Here is a 26,612-nt window from a genome sequence, read left to right on the forward strand (position 1 = left end):
GTGCTCATCTCCATTTGTAAGCCGAAGAGCCGTTGTTCATAGATACCTCCAAGGTCACGTGGCCAGCATGACTGCATGGAGCGCCGTTACCTTCCCGCCGGAGCGGTACCTATTGATCTACTCACATTGGCATGTTTTCAAACTGCTAGGTCGGCAGAAGCTGGAACTAACAGCGGGCGCTCACTCCGCTCCCAGGATTTGAACCTGGGACCTTTCGGTCTGCAAGTTCAGCAACTCAGTGCTTTAACACACTTCGCAACTGGGGCACATTATACTTGAGTAAATATAGTAGCACAGTAGAGGTCAACAGCACAAAATAATGGGAGGTATATAATTTTCCATTTAGAAGCATTTTGGAAGGACTCAGGCAGGAGTGAGGAGTGTAGTGATTGTAACAGGGAGCAGTAGCCTTTTAGAATAGGAACAGGTTTGGTCCTCTACACTGGTCCACAAAGGCATGTTACCATTGCATTCCCAAAATGCAGTGCCTAACCTTGTTATCTGGTCAGCCATCACATTTAGGATCACCTCAGCTGTGGTTAGTACTTGGATGGGAGACTCCCAACAAATACTAGGTGCTAGAGTCTATATTTCAGAGGAAAGAACATCAGCTCAGTTACCTGTCAGGAATACCTCAATTTGAGTGGCTGGCTGACTTGGTTCAGGAAGGGGCTTTCTGAACATGGAAGTGCTCAGCAGTTACTGACCATGCTACCTCTGGATGCTGGGTCATATTTTCCCCCTTAGCTTCATGCTAACAAGCCTAGAATACGACATAGGTTGGAAGTGAGGGCCTTCAGTTCTATAGAGAAAAACGCCCCCCCCCTCTCCACCCCTCAAAAAATTCTTCCTTCTAATTGGTATTATTGTGGGAAGGATGAATTGTCTCTGATCTATATTTCTGGCACAGTAGTAAGCAGAAATTGCTCGTAGGTTAGCAATGCAATTCTAGACATATCTACACAGAGGTAAGCCCCAATGAAAGCGAAAGGACTTACTCTCAAATAATTGAATAGAAGACTGCAACCTACTTTATTAAATAGAACTAGCAGCCTTGGTGTTAAGTACCAAGTACTCTCTTTCGTTGAACCTGGGAGACATCTACAATCTACTGGGGAGGGTCTTCTCTTGGTCCCACCACCCATTCAAGCATGCTTGGTGGGAACACGGAGAGGGCCTTTTTGGCACCTGCTCCTAGGCTGCGGAACTCCCTCCCAAGAGAAACCAGAATGGCCCCATCCCTGCTAGCCTTCCACAACCAGGTCAAGACCCTCCTCTGCCGACAGGCTTTTGGGGAAGGGGAAGGGGGAGGCTCTGGGAAGGGTAGGTTGGATTGGAAGGGATACGAGTTTTAAACGACATTGTAATGTTTTTTTAATTGTTCTTTTTAACTTTTGTAACTTTTAACATTTGGTGGGAATATGGGAGAGGTCCTTTTTGATGACTGCTCCCGAACTGTGGAACTCCCTCCCAAGAGAGACCAGGATGGCCCCATCCCTGCTGGCTTTCCTCAGCCAGGTCAAGATCTTCCTCTGCCAGCAGGCATTTGGGGAAAGATAAGGGGCATACTGCTGGAGAGGTGTAGGTAAGATTTGAGGTGTGTGTGTGTGTGAATTTAAAATGTAATTTTAGTTGTATTTTAACTATCTTTTAACCTAAATCCACAGGTACTATTTAATTGTTTTTTAATGTTTGTATTTCCTTGTTTTGAATTGTGACCAGATTGTGTGGTTGTTAGCTGCCTTGAGTCTACAAATCAACCAATCAATCCATTTATCAATCATGTACATCTATATATATAAAAGGCTAATGGAATTGCGGCACCGAGCAAAGCAACAAAAGTAAAGGCCCCCCAACCTCCAAATTTGACAACACAACCCATCATCCACGCCTTCAGGTTGAAACAACACAAAATCACGTAACGCACCTCCACATGGACAGAACCCACAACGCACCATAGGGAGCCATGCCAGGAGGCAAAGAGAAGCCCTCATGGCCGGCACGGAAAAGGAAAGGCAGGCAATGGGAAAAAGCTGTCCCCTGGGTCCTAGCGCCTGCCCATCATCCAAATTATTTACAGTAGAGTCTCACTTATCCAAGCCTCGCTTATCCAAGTTTCTGGATTATCCAAGCCATTTTTGTAGTCAATGTTTTCAATATATCATGATATTTTGGTGCTAAATTCCGAAATACAGTAATTACAACATAACATTACTGCATATTGAACTACTTTTTCTACCAAATGTGTTGTCTAACATGATGTTTTGTTGCTTATCTCCACAATCTCCACCATAAAAATAATAATAGAATCCTACAGTCATAGAGATAGGAGAGACCCCTAAAGGCCATCCAGTCCAACCCCTTCCTGCCATGGAGAACACAATCCAAACATCCCCAACAGATGGCCATACAGCCTCTTGATAATAACAATACTAATATCACGGAATCCTTATGTTTGCATACAGCCCTAAGAATTATCCAGTACAACCTCCTTCTACCATGCAAGACCACACAATCCAAACACTCCTGACAGATGGCCATCCACCCACTATATAATAATAATGATGATAATAAAGATAATAATCATGATGATAGCAGCAACAATAATAAGAATAATAATCATAGAACTATACCATCCAATAATTTGGAGACACCCCTAACGACCATCCACCCCAACCCTTTCTACTATGCACCAAGACACAATCTAACCATTCACAACACTTGGACAACGTATGCATACTATACAATACTACACAGCGACAAAGACCCCCTCTATTCCCACCACTTTCACATTACACAAACAACCAAATACATACTAAACATAAAGACAACCATACAACAGACATTCAATACCACCACTAACTCAAATTTCTCACCAACACCACCAGACAACACCACAGCAACGCGTGGCCGGGCACAGCTAGTTTAACACTATATCTTGAACTATTGACCTAATTATTTTGCATTTAACCACATAAGTGTTCAACTTTTTAAATGGTAGTATGATGCTAAAGTAAGAAATGGTAATAAAAGGTTGGGAAAATGTTTAGTGCAGAAATATTAAAATAATCCAGCTGCTAATAAGGAGCATTTAAGACATGTTCTGTTTTACTATTAGTCTTGCATGTGCATAGAATAGATGCTGCTGTTTAGACTTATTAACTAGCAGTTTCTATGGCATTAAAAATAAATCTTTCTACATATGCAGAACGTGTTATGGAATTTTCTAATTATATATGGAAATTCTCTGAGCAGAGAGCATGTTAGCATTGTGCATCTATTTTAAAAGGGAAAAAATGGCGCACGTAAAAAAGCAACAAAATTGAGATTCAGAACTGTTTGGACTATTTATTTATGAAACAAAAATACAATTGTATAACCCTCTGAAGAGGAAGAACATATATGTAGAACTTTAAGAAAAAATGTGGAAAAATATGACACACGATGCTTAAAAATACAATAACTGCTGTCATTCTGCATGTGCTTTCTCATTTTTACTATTTTTGTATGACTTTTGTATAATCCTTCTCTTTCCATTAGTAGTTAGGCAAACCAATGCAACCATCAAAATCACATCCAAATAGGCTTCAAATCAACATAACAGAAAACGAAAATTGACTGATGATGACAGTGCTGTAATTTAACAGTCACAGTATGAAAACATACCTATAACACAGAATGGTTTTCTTGCAAATCGCAATCTTCCTTGCCATCCACGGTATCGACAACAGCAGCCAGCAGACCAGATGCGTATAATAAACTCCAAACCAAAGACAACAATCATGACAGACTCCTGAAAAGGAGCAAAGGGGACACAGAGTTAGTGAATTCAGCAGTACAGAAAACAGAAGAAAATATTCCTCACTAATTTATGTCAAGCATCTGAAATAAAATGGCATTGCTTCATAAATAAATAAATACCATGTAGCATTCAGATATTCATTTTTAATATAAAATGGCAGCTATAAGATTACAAAAGGAAGAACTGTTATGCAGAGAATAATTGCCCTTCAGGGAGAAGCAAACTTCATCCTTAGGTACTGTAGTCTTGTATAGGCAGATAATACTTGTGTGGATTGACACTTTGTTGTATTGTTCCTTTTTTTAAAAAAAAAACCCTCCAACTGAAATTTAATAGAGGGCATTTGTTATTAATTTTAATAACTTAAAACATTAAATTACAAAAGTCAAAAAGAAATTAAAATAGTTAATATTGTTAAAATGATATCATTACAGTTAAATACATTTAAAACATAATTTTTAAAAAACATAATACAAATAGTATAAAGGATGATCACATTAAAACAGCATGCACATGTACAAACACCATAATATTACTATAATTAAAAATTATAATTCAAATGCCTTCTCAATAAAAATCTGTAGGTTGTTTAATATATTGTTACCTGTCTCCATTCTCAAAATAGGTTGTGCTAGAAATGTGAATAATAGCCAATACTAGCAATAAGACAAAACAGTATATTGGAAACAGATACTATGTTAAAACCCGAACAAAAAAAACCAAAAAAACGCCCAGGATATCATTTTTTAGAGTTTAGTGGTCTGAAGAAATTAAGGCTTCATGAGCTAACTCCAGCTGACTGAAGTACTTGAAAAGGCTTATTAAGTAGTTTGCCAAAGAAGATAAGGTAAGATTTATATCCTTATTTTGGCAGGTAAAACATCTCTCTGTCCAAGATAAAGCTATTCTATGTCATTTGGTAATTTGTTATCCACACATGAGAACTAACATGATACTAGATTAGAAAACAACTACAACAAAGAAATGAGGACAGGAACATCTGCAAAGAAAACAGAGGTCCAATTTTGATTTTCTCCCGCTCTTGCCATTCCACTTATGTTTTTAGTAAAAAAAAAAATGCTAGCAGAGCATATTCATTGCAATAATGTAATAAGGCCCATATAATTTCTTAAATTATCCTATGGCACTTATTTATCAAAATGCTCTATTTTGTTTTATGCTTGGGGTTTCTGGCACTGGAAGGACATCAAACGCTATTAGTCAAAAAGTCCTTTTTACCCCCCTTTTTCTTCTCCTGTTCCTCCCCCTCCCCTTGTATTCCCCTCCCGACCCCCCTCTCCCTCCCTTCCCTAACCATCCTTAGCAGTCAATTTGGTTTTTATTGTATCAAGAAAAACTATATATATATATATATATATATATATATATATATATATATATATGAAAATGTAACTCTCTTGCTTACAAATTTTGCAATAAAAATGATTTTTTAAAAAAAATCCTTTTTAATGGGTTTGTTTTTCTGGTAGAAAAAAAGGTAGAAAAAAGATTGTGAAAACTTGAGTGAGTTTCAAATGGGAGTGAAAGCTGGAGAAATCGTTCTCTATAAAATTCCATGGATCAGAAAAGCCACAGCATAATAATAATAATAATAATAATAATAATAATAATAATAATAATAATAAAACATCTTGGAATACCTATAGTTTGGGTGTGCTACTGTTACCCTTTAGATCTTTGTTCTCACGACAGCAAATAAGACTCCAATAAATAAATTCAGAATTATCAGGATTCTCTACCAACATTTCAAATACTATTTCTGTCTTGTTAGATGCATAGAATTGAGGCAAGAACTTTATATCACCTTGAATTAGGGAAAACTGTGCATTACTGTGTGAAAGCAGGATAACTGAAAGAAGAGACAAAATGGACCAAGAGTTAAAACTAGAAAAATCATGACTGGGGGTGAGACATTTTATTTTGTGTGAGGGGAAGGTATGATGGGTGAAATCAAACCGGAAGCAGAAGCACAGTAAATATTCCATAGAGTCCAGGAAGTGAGGGGCAAAGGATTGGGGATTGAGGAATGGGCAGAAAGAAGCTACATGGGCATTGGCTTGCAAAATCTATAGTCAGGGTTTTATAGGTCTTTTTCTGCCATTGAAGCACTATGAACTAGCTAAACATTAGGCAAGCAACACAGCCATGCAACAGGGAGAGGAAGGTGTGTGTTTGCTGAGGGTGTGCACCACACAGCCATTTCCATGTCTGCAAGTCAGTTAATACTAGAGGTGTGTGCCGGTACCCATTTCTCCTGTTTCATCTGTTCTTTCATTTCTTTCATTTCGGGCATGAGCACAAAATGGGAGGCCCTTTCCCGAAATGAAAATAAGCTCGGTACGAAAGAAAGTGGGAGCAGATACTGTTTCCCTGCTTGCTTTTTGGAGCCCTGCCTGTCAGGCCAATTGGAAGAGGAGGAGAACGCCATCCCCTCACCTGCTGCCTGCCTTGCCTTGCCTCGCTCACAACCTCTCTGCAGACTGAGGGAAAAGCATCACAGAAATAGTGGAATCTTAAGCCCTGTCTTTAAACTTACTTCTCTTCTACGGATGGAGAGGAAAACATCTCAGAATTAGTGGTATCTTAAGCCCTGTCTTTAAACTCAGAATCACTGAAATAGTGATATCTTAAGTAACTCTGATGCTTTTAATCCAGGTTGTAATGAAGGATATAAGTACAAACCATGCAATTGCCAAAAATAATGGGAAGGGGAAGGGAATTTGCCTCCATTACCGCCAGTTGAAGAAGAAGTGAAATAGTAAGGGTAGGCACTGAGCTGTGTGTGTGGTGTATGGAGCATCTTTGACATTTGGAAGGAAGGAATGGTGTCCTCTGCCCTGCCCTGCCTGCCTCCTGCTGCTGCTCCTGGTCTGAAAAGTTTTGTTCTTTTAGACCTGGAACAAAAAAGCTTATTCGGAAAGGCACCCGTTTTTGGGAGACATGCTTGAAAATGAGAACGGGGCCTTACGAATGAAACAAATCGAAACGGATAACAATCTATACAAATGCACAAGACTAGTTAATACACAGCAGGACACTAAGGACTTCATCAGACGGGCAGGGGGAAATAGTGGGAAATCAGAGGGAAAAGTCATATTTCATTCCCTGCAGTCATTCCTTATCTTCTTAGATTCTGGTCATCCCAAATAGTTTCCCATAATTTCTCAAGGTTTCCGTGCTTCCTTCCTATTTTTAGCAGTCTTATCTCTGTTTTCAAGTACTGGCAACATGGATTCCCATGAGCAGCTACTGTAAGTGGCTGAGTGTTGTGGGATGGCCTCCATGGGATTCTGTTTCTCCAGTGCCTGAAAGCGGAAAGAAGACGCAGAGAAGACTGCATCTGATGAGGTCCTAAGCATATTCTGCGCATAGCAAGATAGCTTTCAAAAATTATACTGAGGCTTATCTATTGCATTGCATTCAAATGACAGAAAATCATTCAAATGATCCCCAAGAACCAGATATCTATTTGCGTGGGGCAAATCAGTCAGCCTCAGAAATAGAAAACATACATTTCTTTGATTGTGTAAGCTGTATAATATATTGTGACTACAGAAGACGCTGTTGGCATTTATTCCTGGGACTCTTTGATTCATAAGACTGAACTGCCCATATGGTTATGCGCCTGAATATGCCTAAAGTATTTGAGGGTAGAATTAAAAGAAAACCTCAGATATGAACTTCCTACATGCATAGGAGGTTTCTTAAATTTTAAATTTGATCACTCCCTACCAAGTATTGAAGTCATTGTGGCAGCCTTGCTCACACAGAGCTGCATGTGTACTTCCAAGCTATGCACAACATTATTTTGGATATATATTCCAGTGATTTCAGTAAACATGCATACAGAATGTAGTCACCAGTAGCAGCCATGGGGGGGAGCTGCGCATGCGTCAACGAGAGTAGACGTGCCTAATTGCTCTCCTAACTATAAAGGCAATTAAAGCCTCAAAAAGCCCATAAAGGGTCATAAATCTCTCCTTAACTGGAGTCCGGATCAAAGGAGAAAAGAGAGGAGGCTGGGAGGTCACAATCAAAGGTGACTGAAGCCATAAATCTCAGAATCCAAACAGAAGTTCGGACAACTGTGAGTATGGCGGACAGAAAGGAGAAGGAAGGGGAGGAAGAAAAATTGAACAAAATTATAACTACATTGGAACATCTTAAATTAAACATGGAGATTTTAAGACAGGGAAATGAGCAGACAAGAGAGCAAATCACACAAATTAATAGCAAACTCGGGCTGATAGAGAATAAAGTGGAAGAATGCCAAGAAAAGTTTAAGGAGGCAGCAGCGGAGATCAGAAGACAAAAAGGTGAATTAATCACTCTGAGAGACATTAATAGAAAACTTCTAGATAAAGTTGCTGACCTCGAGGACAGATCCCGAAGAGCCAATCTGCGTTTGAGAGCAGCAGGAGAGAGTCTTCAGATAAAGGAGAATCTGAAGGGAGTTATAGCTGAGTGGCTTGCAACAAATGCTCAGGTCCCATCGCAAGGAATCGAGAGGATACATTGGGCTTTCAGAGGAGGCAGGAAACCCAAGGATATTTTGATACGGTTCACAAGGGAGGCTGAAAGGGACATTGTTTATCGAAAATTGAGGAAAATGAAGAACCTGACCTTGGCTGGCAGTAAAGTATGGCCACTCCTGGATTTATCTTCAGAGACATTGGGAAAGAGAGCAGAAATGAGGGAAATTACAGGAACTTTGGAAAGGAAAGGACAACGTTATACCTGGGCTTTTCCAGCCACCCTAATTGTATATAAAGACAATAAATTATATAAAGCTTCCGACTTGGAAAGTGGGAGGAAAATGCTTAAACAGTTAAAACTGGATACAGACGGAAAAGAAACAGACGGTCTGGAGGAGGAATCAGATAAGACCAAGGACAAGCCGACTGGACAAGAAGCATCGAGGGAGCTGGAGACTGCAGAGAGAGGCGGACCAACAGAGGCAGACTTACTTCAGAGTCTATTTGCAATGGGAGATCCAAAGGACAGGGAAGAAAAGAGAACTTTAAGGAATTTGAAGGACCTGGATTTAGAACAAATTAAATCTATAGAAAAACAATTAAGAGATCTTAAAAAACAGAAAATTAGAGAGGAGAATAGAAGAATTGAAACGAGATCTAGTACAGAGACTTAAGAATGAACAGCCTAACATTTGTGGAATAATGAAATTTGGACAAATGGGGTTAAAGGGGTAAAAGATGATGCAGGAGGGGAGAGCAGTGGATGGCAACGCAGTCACCGGTGGGAGGGAGTCTGGGAATGGAAGAGAACAAAGGGAAAACTCTTTCAGGTCTCCCTCTGATGGGAGGAGGGAGAGGTCTGGACTCTGGGGGCCATGGGGGAGGATGGGAAGACAAGCAGACAGGGGAAAGAAACTACAGGAGGGTAAATGCAAATAATACCTGGTTATGGGTGAAGTAGTAATAATGTCTCATAATGTTAATGGTTTATCAACTCCACAAAGAAGGGCAAAAGTTATGAAAATGGTAAAGGATTATAAAGTTGGCATTCTGCTTTTACAAGAATGTCATAAGAGAAAGGACCATACTCCATTATTTAATGATAGGATTTGGGGACAGGTGTATGAATCGAGAGGTTCAAATAGAGCACGGGGTGTGGCAATTTTAATTAAAAATACAATAGACTTCCAAGTGGAAATGGTAAAAAGGGATTCAGATGGGAGATGGGTAATGATTAAAGGGAAAATTGAAAAAATTAGAATCACTTTAGTGTGTATATATGCCCCAAACAAAAATCAAAAAAAGTATTTAAAAAAGCTATTTGGGGAAATTGATAAGTTTGCACAAGGAGAAGTGTATTGTGCAGGAGATTATAACCTGGAATTGGTAACAACAAGGCAAAATAGTAATAGAAAGTTAAATATAAGGGAATACAACATGAATGATTTATTAGAAGGGGAACCAGAGAATAATAGATGGACATATTACTCGGGAAGACATGACACATATAGCAAAATAGATTATATTCTGGGGAAAAATACAAACCAATCAGTGATTCTAGAAGCAAAAACACTTCCAATACATTTATCGGATCATGCACCATTAAGAGTAAAAGTAAAATTAGAAATAGAAAGAAAAGAAAGAACCTGGAGATATAACACAGTTTTAAACAGTAGAGAGGAAGAATATGAAACAATTAGGAAAGAAATAAATAAGTATTTTGAGACCAATGACAATGGACAAGTAACTAAAGATATAATTTGGGATGCAAGTAAGGCAGTGATAAGGGGTCACTGTATAAGTTTAGAGGTAAATCTTAGAAGAAGATGGAGGAATGAACAGGATAAGAGAATAAAAGAAATAGAAACCCTGCAAGACAAACATAAAAGGACTAAGGATAGACAGATTTGGAGAGAGCTAAAGGAGAAAAAAAACCAATTAGAAGCATTTGAGGAAAGGAATATAATAAATAAATATCTATACGTTAAAAGCTATTCCCAAAGTTGGAATATAAAATCAATGAAGAGGATGGCTTACTATTTGAAAAAGAAAAAAGAAAAAACATGGATAAAGAGATTGAAAGACGAAAATGGGAAAGAACAAGAGGAGCAAAGTAAGATTAGGGAGATAATGGCAAAATATTATAAAAATCTATATAAGGAAGAGAGGGTAATGCAAGGGAACTTAAATATCAGAGAAAAAATTGCAGAGGAAGACAGAGAGTTATTAAACCAACCAATAACGCAAGAGGAAACAATAAGGGCAATTAAAGGGTTAAAGGGAGGCAAGTCACCAGGGCCAGATGGATTTCCAGCAGAATATTATAAAGCATTTATGGAAGAGTTGGCACCACACCTAACAGAATTGTTCAATGAAATATACACTAAGCAAAAAGTCCCCCTAACATGGAAAGTATCAGAAATTATAACTATACCCAAAAAGGGGAGAGATTTAACACAACCAGGGTCATACAGACCCATTAGTCTATGCAATCAAGATTATAAAATATTTACAAAAATTTTAGCAAAAAGATTGGAAACAATAATGCCAAAAATAATCAAAGAGGATCAATATGGATTTGTGAAGGGAAGAAAAATTGGGGATCCAATAAAAAATGTAGTAATTGCAATGAATCATGCAAATTCGAATAAGAAAAAAATGGGAATTCTCAAATTGGATGTTTACAAAGCATTTGATAAAGTCAATCACAATTATCTGTTAAGATTATGTCAACAGTTGAATATGGGGGAAAACTTTTGCAAAACGCTGCAACAATTGTACAGCAACTGTAAAGCAAAAATAAGGGTGAATAATGGAAGGACAGGAGAGATACCAATTTTAAATGGTACAAAACAAGGTTGTCCATTATCCCCCACTTTATTTGTAATAGCGATAGAAATGCTAGCTGAAAGTATCAGGAATAGCACCAATTGGACAGGGTACAAAATAGAAAAGGGAGGAGGACAAAAGGAAGAAATAAGGCTTAATTTCTTTGCCGATGATGCAATGATTATTACAAGTCAACCGTTAATTATGGTAAAAGATATTATTAAAAAACTGGAAGAATTTAAAAATATATCAGGACTATTCGTTAATATTAAAAAGTCAGAGATACTATGTCTTAATACCCCACCAAGGGAACAACTGGAGATTAGGAAAATATCAGGGTTAAGATTAGGATTAAAGAAGCTGAAATACTTAGGAGTATGGATATATAAAAACCCAAAGAGTATAGTCAAGGGGAATTATAAACAAAAATGGAAGGTAATAGAGAAACAGTTTAAGAATTGGGAAGGAAAAACATTAACAAGAGTGGACAGAATAAGGGCACTAAAAATGTTCATAATACCAAAATTGACATATTTATTTCAAACATTACCGAACACAGTAGATAGGAAGACACTAAAGACATGGGACAGGAGAATAAGAAAATGGGCAGTCGGAGGAAAAAGGCCCAGAATAAGGGACAAATGGTTAAATGCAAAAGAGGAAGAGGGAGGCTGGGGGATTCCAAGTTTAGAAGTCTATCACGATGCGTTTCAAATCCAAAGATTATTGGAAATACAGTATACTAAAAAAAAATGGGCAAATATGGAGAAGATAATAAATAATACTAAAGAAAAAGAAATAATATTTAGGGAATGGAGTAGGAGAGAAGAAGCAGAATTTAAGGAACCTTTTAAAGGAACAATAAAAGTGTGGAAAAAAAGAAAGAAGAAGCTAAGTCCAGGCAATGAGAATAAGATGGCAACTATATGGCAAATTAATTACAATAACAACGAAATTATAGGCAGAACATTGAGATCAATTGAAAGTAGAGGGAAAAGGTTAGTGGAGGATTTGTACACAATAGATGGAGACCCTGTAGAACAAAAAGAAATTCAGAATTGGATAGGATCAGGGAATTGGATTCAAAGCTGGGCTATAAGACAGGAAATTTTTAGATTGAGAGAAAAAATTAGAGAACAGGACAGTCCATTTGAGAAGGCGATTAGGAAATGTTTGAGAGAGGAAAAGAAGGTGGCAGGAGATCTGTATGAACAAATTATAACGGTAAAAGAAGAAATAGTAGAGGAAATTTTCCAAACATGGAGAATGGACATGGAAATTGAGAGGGAAGATATACAAAGGGAAATAAGTAATATAGCAAAAGAAAAGTACAATGTATTAAGGGAAGCAAGAAGGAAAATGTTACAAAAATGGTACAGAACTCCTGCACAACTTTCACGGTTTTTACCAGGGATGAAAGATAGGTGTTGGCACGGTTGTGAACAAAGAGGGGTGTTCAATCATATGATATGGGAGTGCGATCGGGTGCAAGAATACTGGAGAATGATTGAAGGAGAAATCAATAGAATGCTAAATCTACAAATAGTAATAGTTAATAGAAATGTACTACATGCAAGGATAACAGAAGTGAAGAATATACAAAAAGAAAAAATGATTGACAAATTAATAGCATGTGCACAAATTGTTTTAGTGAGCGGTTGGAAAGATAAAACAAAATGGACTCTGACGAATTGGTATAAGTATATAATTGATATGTTAAATGTAGAAATCACAAATTGCAAATGGAATAATATAGATAAAATTGAAAATATTGCAATAATCAAGGGGATGTGGGAACCAGTTAAGAACTATTTAGAGAATGTACTAAGATGTGGAGTGGAAAAATTAAGATTGAGATTGATATTTCAAATGTAACTTCTGTAGTTTATTGTATAAAGTGTATGTACAAGGAGGGGAGGGTGGGAGGGTGGGAGTGGGATAAGATGACAAAACAACAATAAAAAAAATTAAAAAAAAAAAAAAAAAAAAAAACCAGTAGCAGCCATTATCTTTTGATCTGGTTGGCAAACAAAAGCTGAACCTACAGGAGGGCTGCACCCCAGTATCCTGCCCTGCTTTGACCCCTTTATTGTCATGTACACCTACTTGTTTTCCAAAATAAAACAAATTCGGAAGCCACACAATGTCATCACATTGATACAAATATATGTGTCTACAGTGTGAACATATTCCACATATTCCACATATTGGTTTATGCATGGCGACGCCTGTGCACATTCACATGATCAAATAGTATTTCTCTGTTTTCCGTTGTTCTGACACCCCACCCCTGCATTCCTCTTAGATTGGGTGCATGCCTGGGTGGTTTCCTCAACTCTCACAAGTGCTGCCTTCTCCTCCTCTAATTTACTGCCTTGTTTTTTAAATATAATTTCCAGGAAAGTGGGAGTAGGATTGATGGCATATGGTACAATCTTGCACAGATCAACTGAGGCATAGGTGCTACTAAATTCAGTGGTGCTTACTCCCAGGAGAGTGTTTTATAGTGCTTGCCTCAAGAAACCCCACCACCTTGTTCAAAAGGATGCTTAATGGCAAGCAAATATTCAAAGATCAAAGATTAAAGGCTTTACATATGTATGAAGTGCAAAGGAAAAAAATGATACTGATGCTCTCTGCTCTTTGTAAAAGTGTGGAGGAGCCCAAGCGACACATCTCCAGTGACTCCACACTGCCTACCCACCAGCTGGTCACCATCCACCAATCTGGCCCTACTTTGCCCCCACCCTGAATTCAATCCCAATCTCAATTTGAGGATCAAACCACACATTTAAAAAAAATCTTCCCCACATCAATGGAATAAATTGGAAGGTTTTTAAAAATCAACTTAGTCCTGTAGATCAATTTATTTTTATTTATTTATTTCCAACATTTATATCCCGCCCTTCTCACCCGAAGGGACTCAGGGCGGCGTACAAAATTGGCAACAATTCGATGCCTATACATAATTAAAACAGCAATAAAAATCCAATTAAACAATTAAAACAATATAAAAAATATAAAACATATGATTAAAATCCATTCCTCCAAAATCCTCGTGCTGTAGCCGTAAATCAGTCCGGGTCGTCATTATCGTTTAATCTTCAAAAGCCTGGGCACATAGCCATGTTTTCAGGGCTTTTCTAAAACTCAAAAGGGTTGGGGCTTGCCGTATTTCTCTGGGGAGGATGTTCCACAGCCGGGGAGCGACCACCGAGAAGGCTCTGTCCCTCGTCCCCACCAGCCGTGCCTGTGAGGCAGGCGGGACCGAGAGCAGGGCCTCTCCAGATGACCTTAGGGATCTTCCTGGCTCATAGGAGGAGATACGTTCGGACAAGTAGATTGGGCCAGAACCGTTTAGGGCTTTATAGGTCAAAACCAGCACTTTGAATTGGGCTCGGTAGCATATCGGCAGCCAGTGGAGCTGGCTAAGTAGGGAGGTGGTACGCTCCCTATAAGCCGCCCCAGTTATTAATCTGGCTGCCGCCCGTTGTACTAATTGGAGCTTCCGGGCCGTCTTCAAAGGCAACCCCACGTAGAGAGCGTTGCAGTAGTCCAAATGGGATGTAACCAGAGCGTGGACCACCGTGGCCAAGTCAGACCTCCCAAGGAATGGGCACAGCTGGCGCACAAGTCTTAGTTGTGCAAAGGCTCCCCTGGCCACCGCCGAGACCTGGGGCTCCAGGCTCAGCGATGAGTCCAGGAGAACCCGCAGACTGCGAACCTGTGTCTTCAGGGGGAGTGAGACCCCGTCCAACACAGGCTGCAACCCTATTCCCTGTTCAGCCTTGCGACTGACCAGGAGGACCTCTGTCTTGTCTGGATTCAGTTTCAATTTGTTCGCCCTCATCCAGTCCAACACAGCGGCCAGACACCGGTTCAGGACCTGAACAGCCTCCTTAGTGACAGGTGGGAAGGAGTGACAGAGCTGGACATCATCTGCGTACAGATGACACCGAACCCTGAAACTCCTGATGATCTCTCCCAGCAGCTTCATGTATATGTTGAACAACATGGGGGACAGTACTGAACCCTGCGGGACCCCACAAGTCAATGGTTGTGGGGCCGAGCAGGCGTCCCCCAATGACACCATCTGGGAACGCCCCTCCAGGAAGGACCGGAGCCACTGCAAAACAGTACCTCCGAGACTCATCCCGGCAAGGCGCCCCAGAAGGATACCGTGATCGACGGTATCGAAGGCCGCTGAGAGGTCCAGCAGAACCAGCAGGGACACACTCCCCCTGTCCAGTTCCCGGCGTAGATCATCGACTAAGGCGACCAAGGCTGTCTCGGTACCATGCCCCGGCCTGAAACCAGACTGCGCCGGATCTAGAAAATCAGTGTCAACCAAGAATGCCTGGAGTTGTGCGGCCACCACACGTTCCACGACCTTGCCCAAAAAGGGGAGATTGGAAATAGGCCGATAGCTATCCAATTGAGTGGGGTCCAGTGATGGCTTCTTCAACAGCGGTTTGATCACAGCCAATTTAAGGCTCGCTGGAAATATGCCTTCCCGAAGGGAGGCATTCACCACCACCTTCACCCACTCGGCCAATCCCCCTCTGGCTTCTCTCACTAGCCAGGATGGGCAGGGGTCTAGGATGCATGTGGTAGCCCTCACCTCTCCAAGCACCTTGTCCACGTCCTCAGGCTGAACCAATTGAAACGAATCCATCAAAATAGGACAAGCAGGTGCTCTTGCTACATCCTCGGAGACTGCCGTTAATATGGTGTCAAAGCCAGAACGGATCAAAGCGACTTTGCCCGCAAAGAACCGAGCAAATGCTTCACAGCGGGCTGCCGAGTTGTCAGGGATCCCGTCTTGAGGGACGGGATATAACAAACCTCTGACAACTCGGAACAGCTCCGCCGGACGGTTCTTTGCAGACGCAATATTAGCTGCAAAGAAAATGTTCTTTGCAGCATCTATTGCCGCGGCATATGCCCTAAGATAGGAACACAGCCGTGTTCGGTTTGGCTCGCTCGGCTCCGAACGCCACACACCCTCTAGTCCCCTCTTCTTTCGCTTCATCGCTGCCAACTCCTCGGTGAACCAAGGAGATGGTTTAGCTCGGGTACTTGAGAGGGGACGTTCCGGAGCAACTGTGTCTATTGCCCTAGCCGCCTCCTTGTTCCAGAGGGTGACCAGAGCATCGACAGGGTCACCAGCTGAGGTGGCGGGAAATTCCCCAAGAGCCGTCAGGAATCCATCCGGATCCATAAGCCTCCTGGGGCGGACCATTTTGGGTCCTCCACCCCTGCGGAGGTTGGGGGGCGCAGTGATTCTAAACCTGATCAGGTGATGGTCGGTCCATGGCAAAGGAGCGATGGTGAGCTCCTCCACACCGCCACCTTCCTCCCATCCTTGGCAGAAAACCAAGTCAAGTGTGTGCCCTGCTCTGTGGGTAAGATCAATTGACTGAAAGTAGGATAAAGTCAAGTATAACGCTAAGTTCAAATGATCTGTAACCCTACAACTATATATGAGCACATTATTTTCAGGAACTATATTTACATGCCCATTTGCCCCCTCGCTCACCCTCTCACCGCTCCCCCCCCCGAGTGCCCAGCTTCCCCCCCCCAAGTTTCAGCACTCCATTTCTAAAAGGTTCACAATCACTGGCATAGAGGCTATAGCTAATGATATAATAATAATAATAATAATAATAATAATAATAATAATAATAGTAATAATAATAATAATAATAATAATAATAATAATAATAATAATAATAATAATAAAGACTTTATTTGTATTCCACCCTATCTCCCCAAGGGAACTCAGGGCAGATTCCAACATACAATGGCAAACATTCAATGCTTCCATATCAAACAAATACTGATATAAAATCCCAGAGAAACCCCGCATATGAAAATAACATTAAAACCTAACAGAAATTCAACATCAAATTAACATCAGTAAATTAAACCTAACACCAATAAATTAAACTACACATAGTCAAATGAAATTATATAATGACATAAAATCTAAACAAATATCCACATTAATTTACAACAGCCAAGCAGAGTTCACAAAACAGTGTGGGTTGTTTGTATAGTCAAATAATGGTCATTGGGCTGGTGTGGACTAGGAAGATCCAAATACAATATAGTTCTCAGCCCGGGGCCCGGTAGTGATCTCGCATGATCTAATCCTCCTCCTCTCCATATGCTAGTGAGCATAAGTAGGTCTTGAATTGTTTTTTTGGAGGAGAGGAGGGACGGGGCCCGATTGATTTCTTTAGGGAGGGAGTTCCAGAGGTGGGGGGTGACCATGGAGAAGGCCCTCTCTCTCATTCCCACCAACTGTACTTGAGATGGGGGCCGGACCGAGAGCAGGGCCTCCCCCGTTGACCACAGTACCCGGGCTGGTTTGTAAGAAGAGATGCATTCGGTCAAGTAGCCTGTCACATATTACTATAAACCTACTTGGCACTCACAGGGCCTGGCACTCAACATCTCATTTCTGTTCCTGCTCAGTCCCTGGCTTTCTTGTGTTGAGCAGAAATTAAATAGCTGCACCCTTAAAACCTATTATGGATCTGGATGTAGGATGTTTTTCCCAAATGCTGGATCCTTTCTTTAAAGGCAGCACCAAGGCCGCATCTTCACTGCCATATAATGTACCGTAGCTTGAAACTTCATTATATGGTCAGTGCAGACTCATATAAAGCAGTTTATCTGCACTGAACTGCATTGTATGAGTCTACAGAGGCTTTTAAACAGAGGCTGAATGGCCATCTGTCAAGGGTATTTTGATTGTGCTTTTCCTGCATGACAGGGAGTTGGACTAGATGGCTCATGTGGTTTCTTCCAACTCTCTTATTCTATGATACACTAACTATATAATGCAATGTGAAATTGAATTATATTACAGTGTAGATGGGGTCCAAGTAAAGGATTGCTTACAGACTTCTATCAGTCAGATGCACTTCTGACCAGCTTTTGTCTGTTCATCTGATAGGGATTTTCTGGACCATAAGCAAAGGTGCTTTGGAAAATCCTTCCCCAAATCCCATAGAGGGAACAGAAAACCTTGTGACTCTGAGAACATGATTAGCAACTTTGTAATCTTGCCATCAGTCCTGAATGTGGGAAAGGAATTTAACAAGAGATTCCCATTATCAGAACAAAGTGAAATGTCCCAATATAAAAAAAAGTTTATGTGGGATGATGTGGCAAAAGAAAACAAAGAAATAAGAGCAAGAAAAAGAAAAACAATGACTGCACAGAGAAACAAATACAATAATAGACCAATGAAAAAAAACTTTCTTGGTGTCTTGGTTTTTAGGCCTGTTCCCCTGGGTTATTTGGGGTGCGGATTCAGAAAATATGGATAGACCGCATGGGCTCTAGTTTCTTTGATACGGTTATAATCATTTTCTGTGGATGAGAAGATGTCGACTTGTATAAGGTATGGGTCCTGTATCTCAAAAACTAGAGCTGATGGGGAAATGGGTGCTATTTTTGGAATCAGCAGGTCAAATATACCCAAAAATAGGTCTAACACTTGATAAATGAAGGTAGTAGTTCCATGGACAGAATGCCAGCTCTGTCCATAATTAGGGACCATAATGTCCCCAATTTCTGATGTCAGTGATCTTTCCAGCAAATCAGAAATTTGCCTAGTAGTTGCACTCACTTTTGCAATGAATGAAAAGACTTTGCCAAACCTAACCAGACTAACCATTGCACAAAAGAGCTTAAGTCTTGAGTACCAAAACATAACGAAGAAGAATAAAAAGAAGGCAAACCTATTTCTCTTTCTCAACATCATGCTAATTTATCAGATGCTCAAGAATATTCTACTAACTTCTCTGACATCTGTCTGCTCAGTGTGGAAGAATTAGGGCATGAAAAGGCAGGACCAGAGCAGAGAGCAGATTGAAACAGGATGTTGTTGTTAAGTGTTGTCAAGTTGACCTCAACTAATTGTGACCCTATGAATGAGAGACCTCCAAATCACTTTAATTATAGATTCTATTGCATGATACTATTAGCATGTGTCATTTGTGTGATGAGGAATAATTCCAGCTTACCAGCATGGCAACCACTGCTATCACACTTCTCTATTTGTCACACAATGGTGGCACTTTAATAACTTCTGGTCTCAAACATGAGGGCAGGTATGGTGTAGTTACCACATATATAACTATATCCAGTTCAGGCTCAAAATCTAAGTAGAGATTTTGAGTGAAATGAAAGAGAATATCAATCCCAGATTCACATTTTTTTCCTCTGCCATTGTATCAAACAAAGATTTTGGCGCCTGTTGGCAGTATTCTGTGGATAAAGTAAATAATATTTAAGCGAAAACTGACGGGCCAGAAATTGTCTCCCTTTGTTATAAATTCACCAATTAGGAAACAAAGAAGATGAGGCTCACAATTCTGTGATTAATCAGACATTATCCTGGGTCTACACATATTTCTTTTGCCTATTATCCTGATTGTTTAACCTGGTTTGAGGTTTTGTAGTGTGCCGTCCGCCAGACAATAAAAAAAAAAACTATAAAGCTGAAACGTGCCGTCCTTTATCCGGGCGAACTGCAAATCCCTATAAGCTGTCCTAAAATATTGAACGACTGAGTCTGGAGAACTTCAAAAAAGGATGTTTATTCATACAAGGTTGTAAACCTGGCACAGATCTTAAAGTTGCAGAAAATGAAACAAATTTCCATAGGTTTTAGTTGCAGAATTATCCCTGGTTCCAGAAGGCAAAGGTGATTATAAAACCACTATACCCTAATCACGCTGTCTATATTAGAAGGAGAAACTCTTTCCTTCCCTATCTTTACAGCAAAGATTAGTTCTAGAAGCGATGGAATAACCCTGCTCCTCTAACTAGATTTCCTATTCCAGATCAGTATAATTCAATACTTATCTAATTTGGATAGGCTTAGATTGGCCTGGTTTTGAGGATGATTTGTCCCAGTTAGCCTTGCACAGCTCCAGCACGTTGGAAGACTATAGCCAGAATGAAACTCTAAAATGGAGACTAGACCCTGGTAAAAAGGGCGGTCCTAAGATGTTGTACTCTTTGACCAATCATTGCAAAGAAAACTGCAGCCAGCTCTTGCAGACTTCAAGCCACCTTTCCTGGGCTTTTGCAGCCAGAGGCTGAAACAAAATGCAAAGGAGGGAAAACAAACAAACGACCAATAAGTAAGGCAAACCATCGTCCTGGGGGACGGAACACTCCCCGCTTAAATTCCCAGGATGTGGGAATTTACCACTCAAAAACATACAAACACCGTTGCACATATGACAATACAAACACTAGAACTTTAAACATCTCCAATAAGCAACACGAGGTCACTAATTGGTCTGTCCAAAATGGACACTTTGTCTCTGTTGCAAGTCTTTAATTGAACTTTCCTGACCTTACCATCCGGGCAAGGAAAGGTCTTTAATACAATGCCCATGGGCCATGCATGGCGGGGCAAGTCTTTGTCCTTTAACAACACAACGTTGTTAACCTCAATGTTGTCCTGTGGGCTTTGCCAGATTCTTCTAGCTTGAAGCTGGCTTAAGTACTCAGCTTTCCACCTTTTCCAAAAGTGGTTGGCCAAGGACTGCACCTGTTTCCACAGGGCACGGTGAGTTCCGTCCGGAACTGGCAACATGATGTCCTTCCATCCTGGCACCTTTTGTGTCAAAATAAGTGCAGGAGTCAGTGGTTGTAAGTTCTCAGGGTCACTGGTAAGGGGAACCAGCGGCCGGTTGTTGATAATTGCGGTAACTTCCGCCATAAGTGTCACCAAAACATCATGCGTCAATGACCTATGACTCAAAAGCATGGCATTAAGGATTTTGCGACTAATACCAATCATCCTCTCCCAAACACCACCCATGTGGGAGGCGTGAGGAACATTGAAAGTCCACATAATTTGTTCAGTATTCGTAAAGTTCTGAACCTTTGGGTCTCTCCCAAACCTAGACACACAATTGAGTTCTTTGGTCGCACCTACAAAATTGGTGCCACAGTCCGACCGAATTGACTTAATTGGCCCTCTGAGGGCTATGAACCTTTTTAATGCGTTTAAAAATGATGAAGTGTCCATCCCTTCTATGACTTCTATATGGACAGCTCGTATTACTAAACAAGTAAACAAAACTGCCCACCTCTTGTTATTTACAACACCACCCCTGGTTTTCCTAGTGACAACCTCCCAAGGACCAAACACATCGATTCCCACATGGGAAAAGGGTGGGTCTGTCAAAGTCCTATCCTGAGGTAGTTCTGCCATCAACTGACTTTGACAGTTTCGCCTAAGGCGCCTGCATTTAACACATTTGAAAATACAACTGTTGACCAACCTTTTGGCATTAACTACCCACAGACCTTCATTTCTAAGGGCTGCCTCAGTTAGAGTTCTACCCTGATGATGGATCCTTTCATGGTGATGCCGAACGAGCAGCAATGCAGTGTGACTATTAGGGGGTATGATGATGGGGTTTTTTATGCACGCCTTGAGTTTAGCTTTGGCTAACCTTCCTCCAACTCTCAAAATACCCTCCTTGTCTAGAAATGGGTTTAACTCATTTAGAAGACTTTGATTAGGGATGTTGAGCCCTTGCTCTAGCCTAGCTATTTCCTGCTTGAAAGCAGATCTCTGTACTGACTTGAATATGACGCTCTTAGCCTTTATCATATCCTGGACCTGTAAAGGCTCACTATCTTTGCAAGCTAAACGATGTATAAGCCTAGCAACTGCTCTAAGAAGACTGTGCCACTCCGAAAAACATTCAAAACGGTGTGGTTCCAGGCAAGATCTTTGGCCCATCTTGATTTCTGTGGTCATCTTGCAAACTTTCACCTCTGGAACGGACTCGGGCAATTCTGTATTTTCGGTGGGAAAAAAGGCTGATGGAAAATTGACTTCGGTCAAGCATCTGGGGCCTGTCAGCCAACTTGAACTTAACACTCGTTGAGTTGAAGCTCCTCTGGAAGCGATGTCAGCTGGGTTGTTGCTGGTGGCGACGTGGTGCCACTGGCTAGGCGTAGAACTGGATAGAATGCTGTTGATTCTATTAGCCACATACACCTTGGGGTCTTTCTGCATCTTCTTCTTCAGTGACCAGAGTCTATTTTCTGCCACATGCCTGTTGTTTGGCAAAGTGGGTTTTTCTGCTTTAAAAGGCAGAGGGGCTATCCAATTTCCCTCTGGACTCCGGGAAACTTGAGAGTTCATGATCTCTAAAAACCTCTGTTCATCTTTGGAAAGCGCTGTAGTTTCATCCCTTTCGGAGACTTCAAAGATGGAAGAATACTCTGGTGTTATCCCCTGACAATAGACCGAGATATGACTCAAACAGCTATGCATTAGTGTGGGGCGACTGCCTTGAAGCACGTGCGCTTGACGAGTGCCCACCGACGATGGAGGGTGCATCCTATTTATGCACACTGGGCCTGTAACTGTCCAGCCTAGTGGTAGCAGCTGAGCAATGGGCGCCCCTGGAGGTCCCTTAACTTGGTCGTTCACATAGAACAAGTTCGGACAGTCCGCACCAAGCAGAAGGGCAATGTCCACATCTGGACGGAAGGCAGGTAAGGCGTTCTTCAGCTTTCGCAAGTGAGGATGGGCTTCCACGACTTCTCTGGTGACAATCTGCCTTTTGTTCCGGGGAATAGAGGAACACTCAATGAGGTCTGGTAACTCGAACAGTCTCTTCTGGTCACAAGAGGAGACAACAAAGCCGGATGCTATGCGACCCTGCAACTTCTTCTTCCCTACACAGGTGGACATGGTGTAGTCGACCGTCTGGGTTTTTATGTCAAACAGTTGGAAAAACTCTGGAGTCGCCAGGGAGGCGTCGCTTTGTGAATCCAAAGCCACGTAAAGTCTCTTTTTAAGCCAAGGTCTTCTGGCTGGATATACATCTGCTAGGCAGATGGGATGGCAGACTCTGAACTGGTGCACGTCAGAGCATAGTTCAGTACAGGCGACCGATGGAGCATCCTCCTGCATCCGTGACGCGGTCTGCATGTTGGTGGCTTCAGTAGATGACCCTTCTTTGGAAGACGTGTCCCCTTTGGCGCGGGAGACAGCGTCAGAGTTGTGCATCGCGGTGCAATGCTTAAGGCTGTTACACCTTGCGCATTTGACGTCCTCTTTGCAGTTGGATGCAAAGTGAGGAGTTGCTCCACAGCACCTAAAACATATGCCCAGCTTCTGTACAATCTGTTGTCTTTCTTTATAAGGCTTCTTGCCAAATTCCCGGCAGTTGGCCAAACTGTGAGGCTTTTGGTGAATGGGGCAGAGCACCTCCTTCACCTCTGACTTGGATTCGTTGGCCCTGTGCTGAGTTTCAACAGCCTTAACACTAACCGGTCTTTTGGCCTCTCCGGATGGTTTTTTCTCCACTTTAGGTGCCTTCTCTGGCTGGGTCCCTTGGTATAAGGTGGGGAGGCCCGTCTGCGGATCATTCCTTTCTCTGGCCGCCCTGGTGATGAACTGGACCAAATGAGAAAATGGAGGGTATGCCTGGGAGTGGGCCTCCTTGTAGTTGAAGACCTCCTGTCCCCAGCGTTCTTGCAAAGTGAAGGGCAGCTTGGTCAAGATCTGCCTCTGGGACAGGTGCTGATCGAGGCACTTCAAACCGGGCAGTTCTGGATTCTCCTTGGCCGACTCTAATTCCGTAAGGAGATCGCTGAGGTCCCACAAGAGTTTGAAGTCTTTGAGTTTCAAAGCTGGGAACCTTTGGAGCTTGTCCATAAGAGATGCTTCAATCTCTGTGCTGGCCCCATACCTCTGCTGCAACCTGGCCCAGGCCTTTTCCAGGGCTTTGTCGGGATCGGCTACGTGGGCTGCGTAGATCTTCTTAACTTGTGAGGATGAGGCTGGGCCCAACCATGCAGCCAGAAGAGTCAGTTCTTCCTCAGGCAATAACTTTAAGTCTCTGATTGCTCTCTGGAAGGTGGCCTTCCAGAGAAGAAATTCCTCAGGCTTGTCCGAAAACTTTTCGACACCCTTGTCCTTAAGATCTCTTCTGGGGCTTCTGATGATGGAGACAAGCTGGGACTCTGGCGTCGAAGGGAACAATTGAGGAGTTTGCTGTTGTGGAGTGGACTCCCACCGTGCACCTTGCGTCAACCTTTGGCCTCTTGGAGGGATGACATCGACCACTGACGAATCGGTGGCTCCCTGTGCAGCTGTCTGTAAGGGCCAACTAGCACTTGGCCTTGAGGCCCTGATTGACTGACCTAGGGATTTAGCAGGAGGCACAGGTAGCTCGGGCAAGGGTGAGCTCCCCGCTATGACGCTCTGCTCTGCAGGAAACTCAAAAGTGACTTTGGGGCCCTGCTCTGGGTAAGGAGAGAAGTCTTCCTGTTCCTTATCCGAAAACTGGCTGTTTAAGCTATTAAGATGCACAAGCACCTTGGAAGAAGGGTCCTGCTTCGGCAACTGACTTACATTTTCTTCTGTGAGTGGCTCAATTAGGGCCTTGGCCAAAGTCTCAGCCCTTACCTTTTTGGCAGTAGCATCCATCCTTATTCTAAGCATTTCTATTTCACCTTGCCTTTGGGCCTGTTCCATTTGCATTTCGCTTTGTCTACGGGCCTGTTCTATTTGCATTTCGCTTTGTCTACGGGCCTGTTCTATTTGCAGTCGTTGCTCTTCTTCTTTAAAGGGAAGGGTGAGATCAGCTGCCTTAGCATCAGCCTCCGCCCCCGCTACCTTGCTCTTTAGCTCTAGACGTGTAGCCTCCTTAATGTGCAAGGCAGCTAGGGAAGAGATGGCACTCCCAGCAGCAGAAGACTTGCTAGAGTGGCTATGTTTAGATGATGCACACTCCCTTAGCTTAGATACCTGGCTAGAGCGGTTGGACTTAAGACTAAGTGCCACAGCAGGTGATTTTAAAAGATTGGTCTCATGGCTGCATAAGGAAGACTGATTTCCTTTTGGCTCAGACCTTAGATTAACAGATGGAGAACTAAATTCCAAGGCATCTAGAATTGCCCTCACCTTATTTTCTTTCTCATTAGTGTCAGCTAAGACACTCACTATTTCTAACTCTGAATCCTTGGCGTTAATGCGCTCGAGGACCTGGACTATCTTAGACACCAAACCCCTCCAAATACCGAAGGTCTCTTCAAGGCCTGTCTGTAATATGGATGGCACCCTTGTAATACCCAAGCTCTCAATTCTGTCCATTAATGTTACAATTCGCTCCCATGCCGAACCTAACCTCACATGGAGGAGCTCCTTTTCATCTATTAGATGGGCTAGCATCTTGGCTGAAGGGTGCTTTATCCTTTGGGGCCTTTCATTCCTACTTTCAGCCTCAGAAGGAGGTATACCATCTGCATCATCTTGAAATTGCATAGACATTATGTATTCTTAATAGCAAGTAAATTTACAACAAAGGCAAATGCAATATACCTGCAAGTAAATTTACAATAAAAGCAAATTCAATATATAATACAATTCACAGCACTTAACCATAGCAATATATATCACTAAGTAACTATACTTTACAAAGATTGTGACCTTTGGCGCCAAACTTTGGTAGGCAAGCTGCAAAATGCCAACTGACAGCAACTTGCCACTTGATACCTCCCTTGCCCGAGTGACGTAAACTGCCAAAATGGCGACTTCGCCAAATTTTCAAGCACCTTGTGCTCCGCGGCTCGAGGCCTGCCGCCGAAGGAGCACCGAGGCTGGCTTTGGAAAGGAGGAGAGAAGAGACGCCTCCTCCCCGCTGTGAAGGGAGGTCACCACCGCAGGACGATGAGACAGGTCACCACCGCAGGTCAATGAGGCAGGTCACCACCGCAGGATGATGAGACAGGTCACCGCCGCAGGTCAATGAGGCAGGTCACCACCGCAGGATGATGAGGCAGGTCACCACCGCCGGACCATGAGGCAGGTCACCACCGCCGGGCGACTGTCCCGGCCGAGATCCTAGCCACTGTGAAGACTCAGCCAGAACTTTCTTTTGGAGTTGCCAGGCTTATCTGGGTCCCGGCCTGGTGCTTCTGGACTCACCACCTCTGTGTGAGCCCAAAGACTGCTGCTGGAGCTCCGCGGCTCGATACCTGCCACCGAAGGAGCTCGGGGTAGATTGCTGGGTTTTGCACAGCCGTGCAATTGCAGAAACAGCCGCAGCTGAAGAGCAGGATACTGCAGAGGCTGAAGGAATGGCAGCAAGCTTCACTGCAACAGACCAACAAAATCAAAGTCTCTATGGCCGTGCAGGCTAGCTCAAGCGGAAAACCGCTGATCGTCCTCAAAACTGTGCCGTCCGCCAGACAATTAAAAAAAAAAACTATAAAGCTGAAACGTGCCGTCCTTTATCCGGGCGAACTGCAAATCCCTATAAGCTGTCCTAAAATATTGAACGACTGAGTCTGGAGAACTTCAAAAAAGGATGTTTATTCATACAAGGTTGTAAACCTGGCACAGATCTTAAAGTTGCAGAAAATGAAACAAATTTCCATAGGTTTTAGTTGCAGAATTATCCCTGGTTCCAGAAGGCAAA

At 42.2% G+C, this 26,612-nt stretch overlaps 1 protein-coding gene across 5 annotated transcripts in view; it reads right to left on the reverse strand.

Annotated features, from left to right (window-relative positions):
* kcnq5 (potassium voltage-gated channel subfamily Q member 5) overlaps positions 1-26,612 on the reverse strand; it is a 425,255-nt gene that overhangs the window by 70,099 nt on the left and 328,544 nt on the right. For all 5 annotated transcript variants that reach the window (XM_016996619.2, XM_008118729.2, XM_062969057.1 and 2 more), the window contains one exon: positions 3,667-3,793. In XM_016996619.2, coding sequence (XP_016852108.1) covers positions 3,667-3,793 — 127 coding nt within the window. The remainder of the gene's footprint in view (positions 1-3,666; positions 3,794-26,612) is intronic.

This window comes from Anolis carolinensis, chromosome 1, assembly GCF_035594765.1.
Source record: "Anolis carolinensis isolate JA03-04 chromosome 1, rAnoCar3.1.pri, whole genome shotgun sequence".
Lineage (NCBI taxonomy): Eukaryota > Metazoa > Chordata > Lepidosauria > Squamata > Dactyloidae > Anolis > Anolis carolinensis.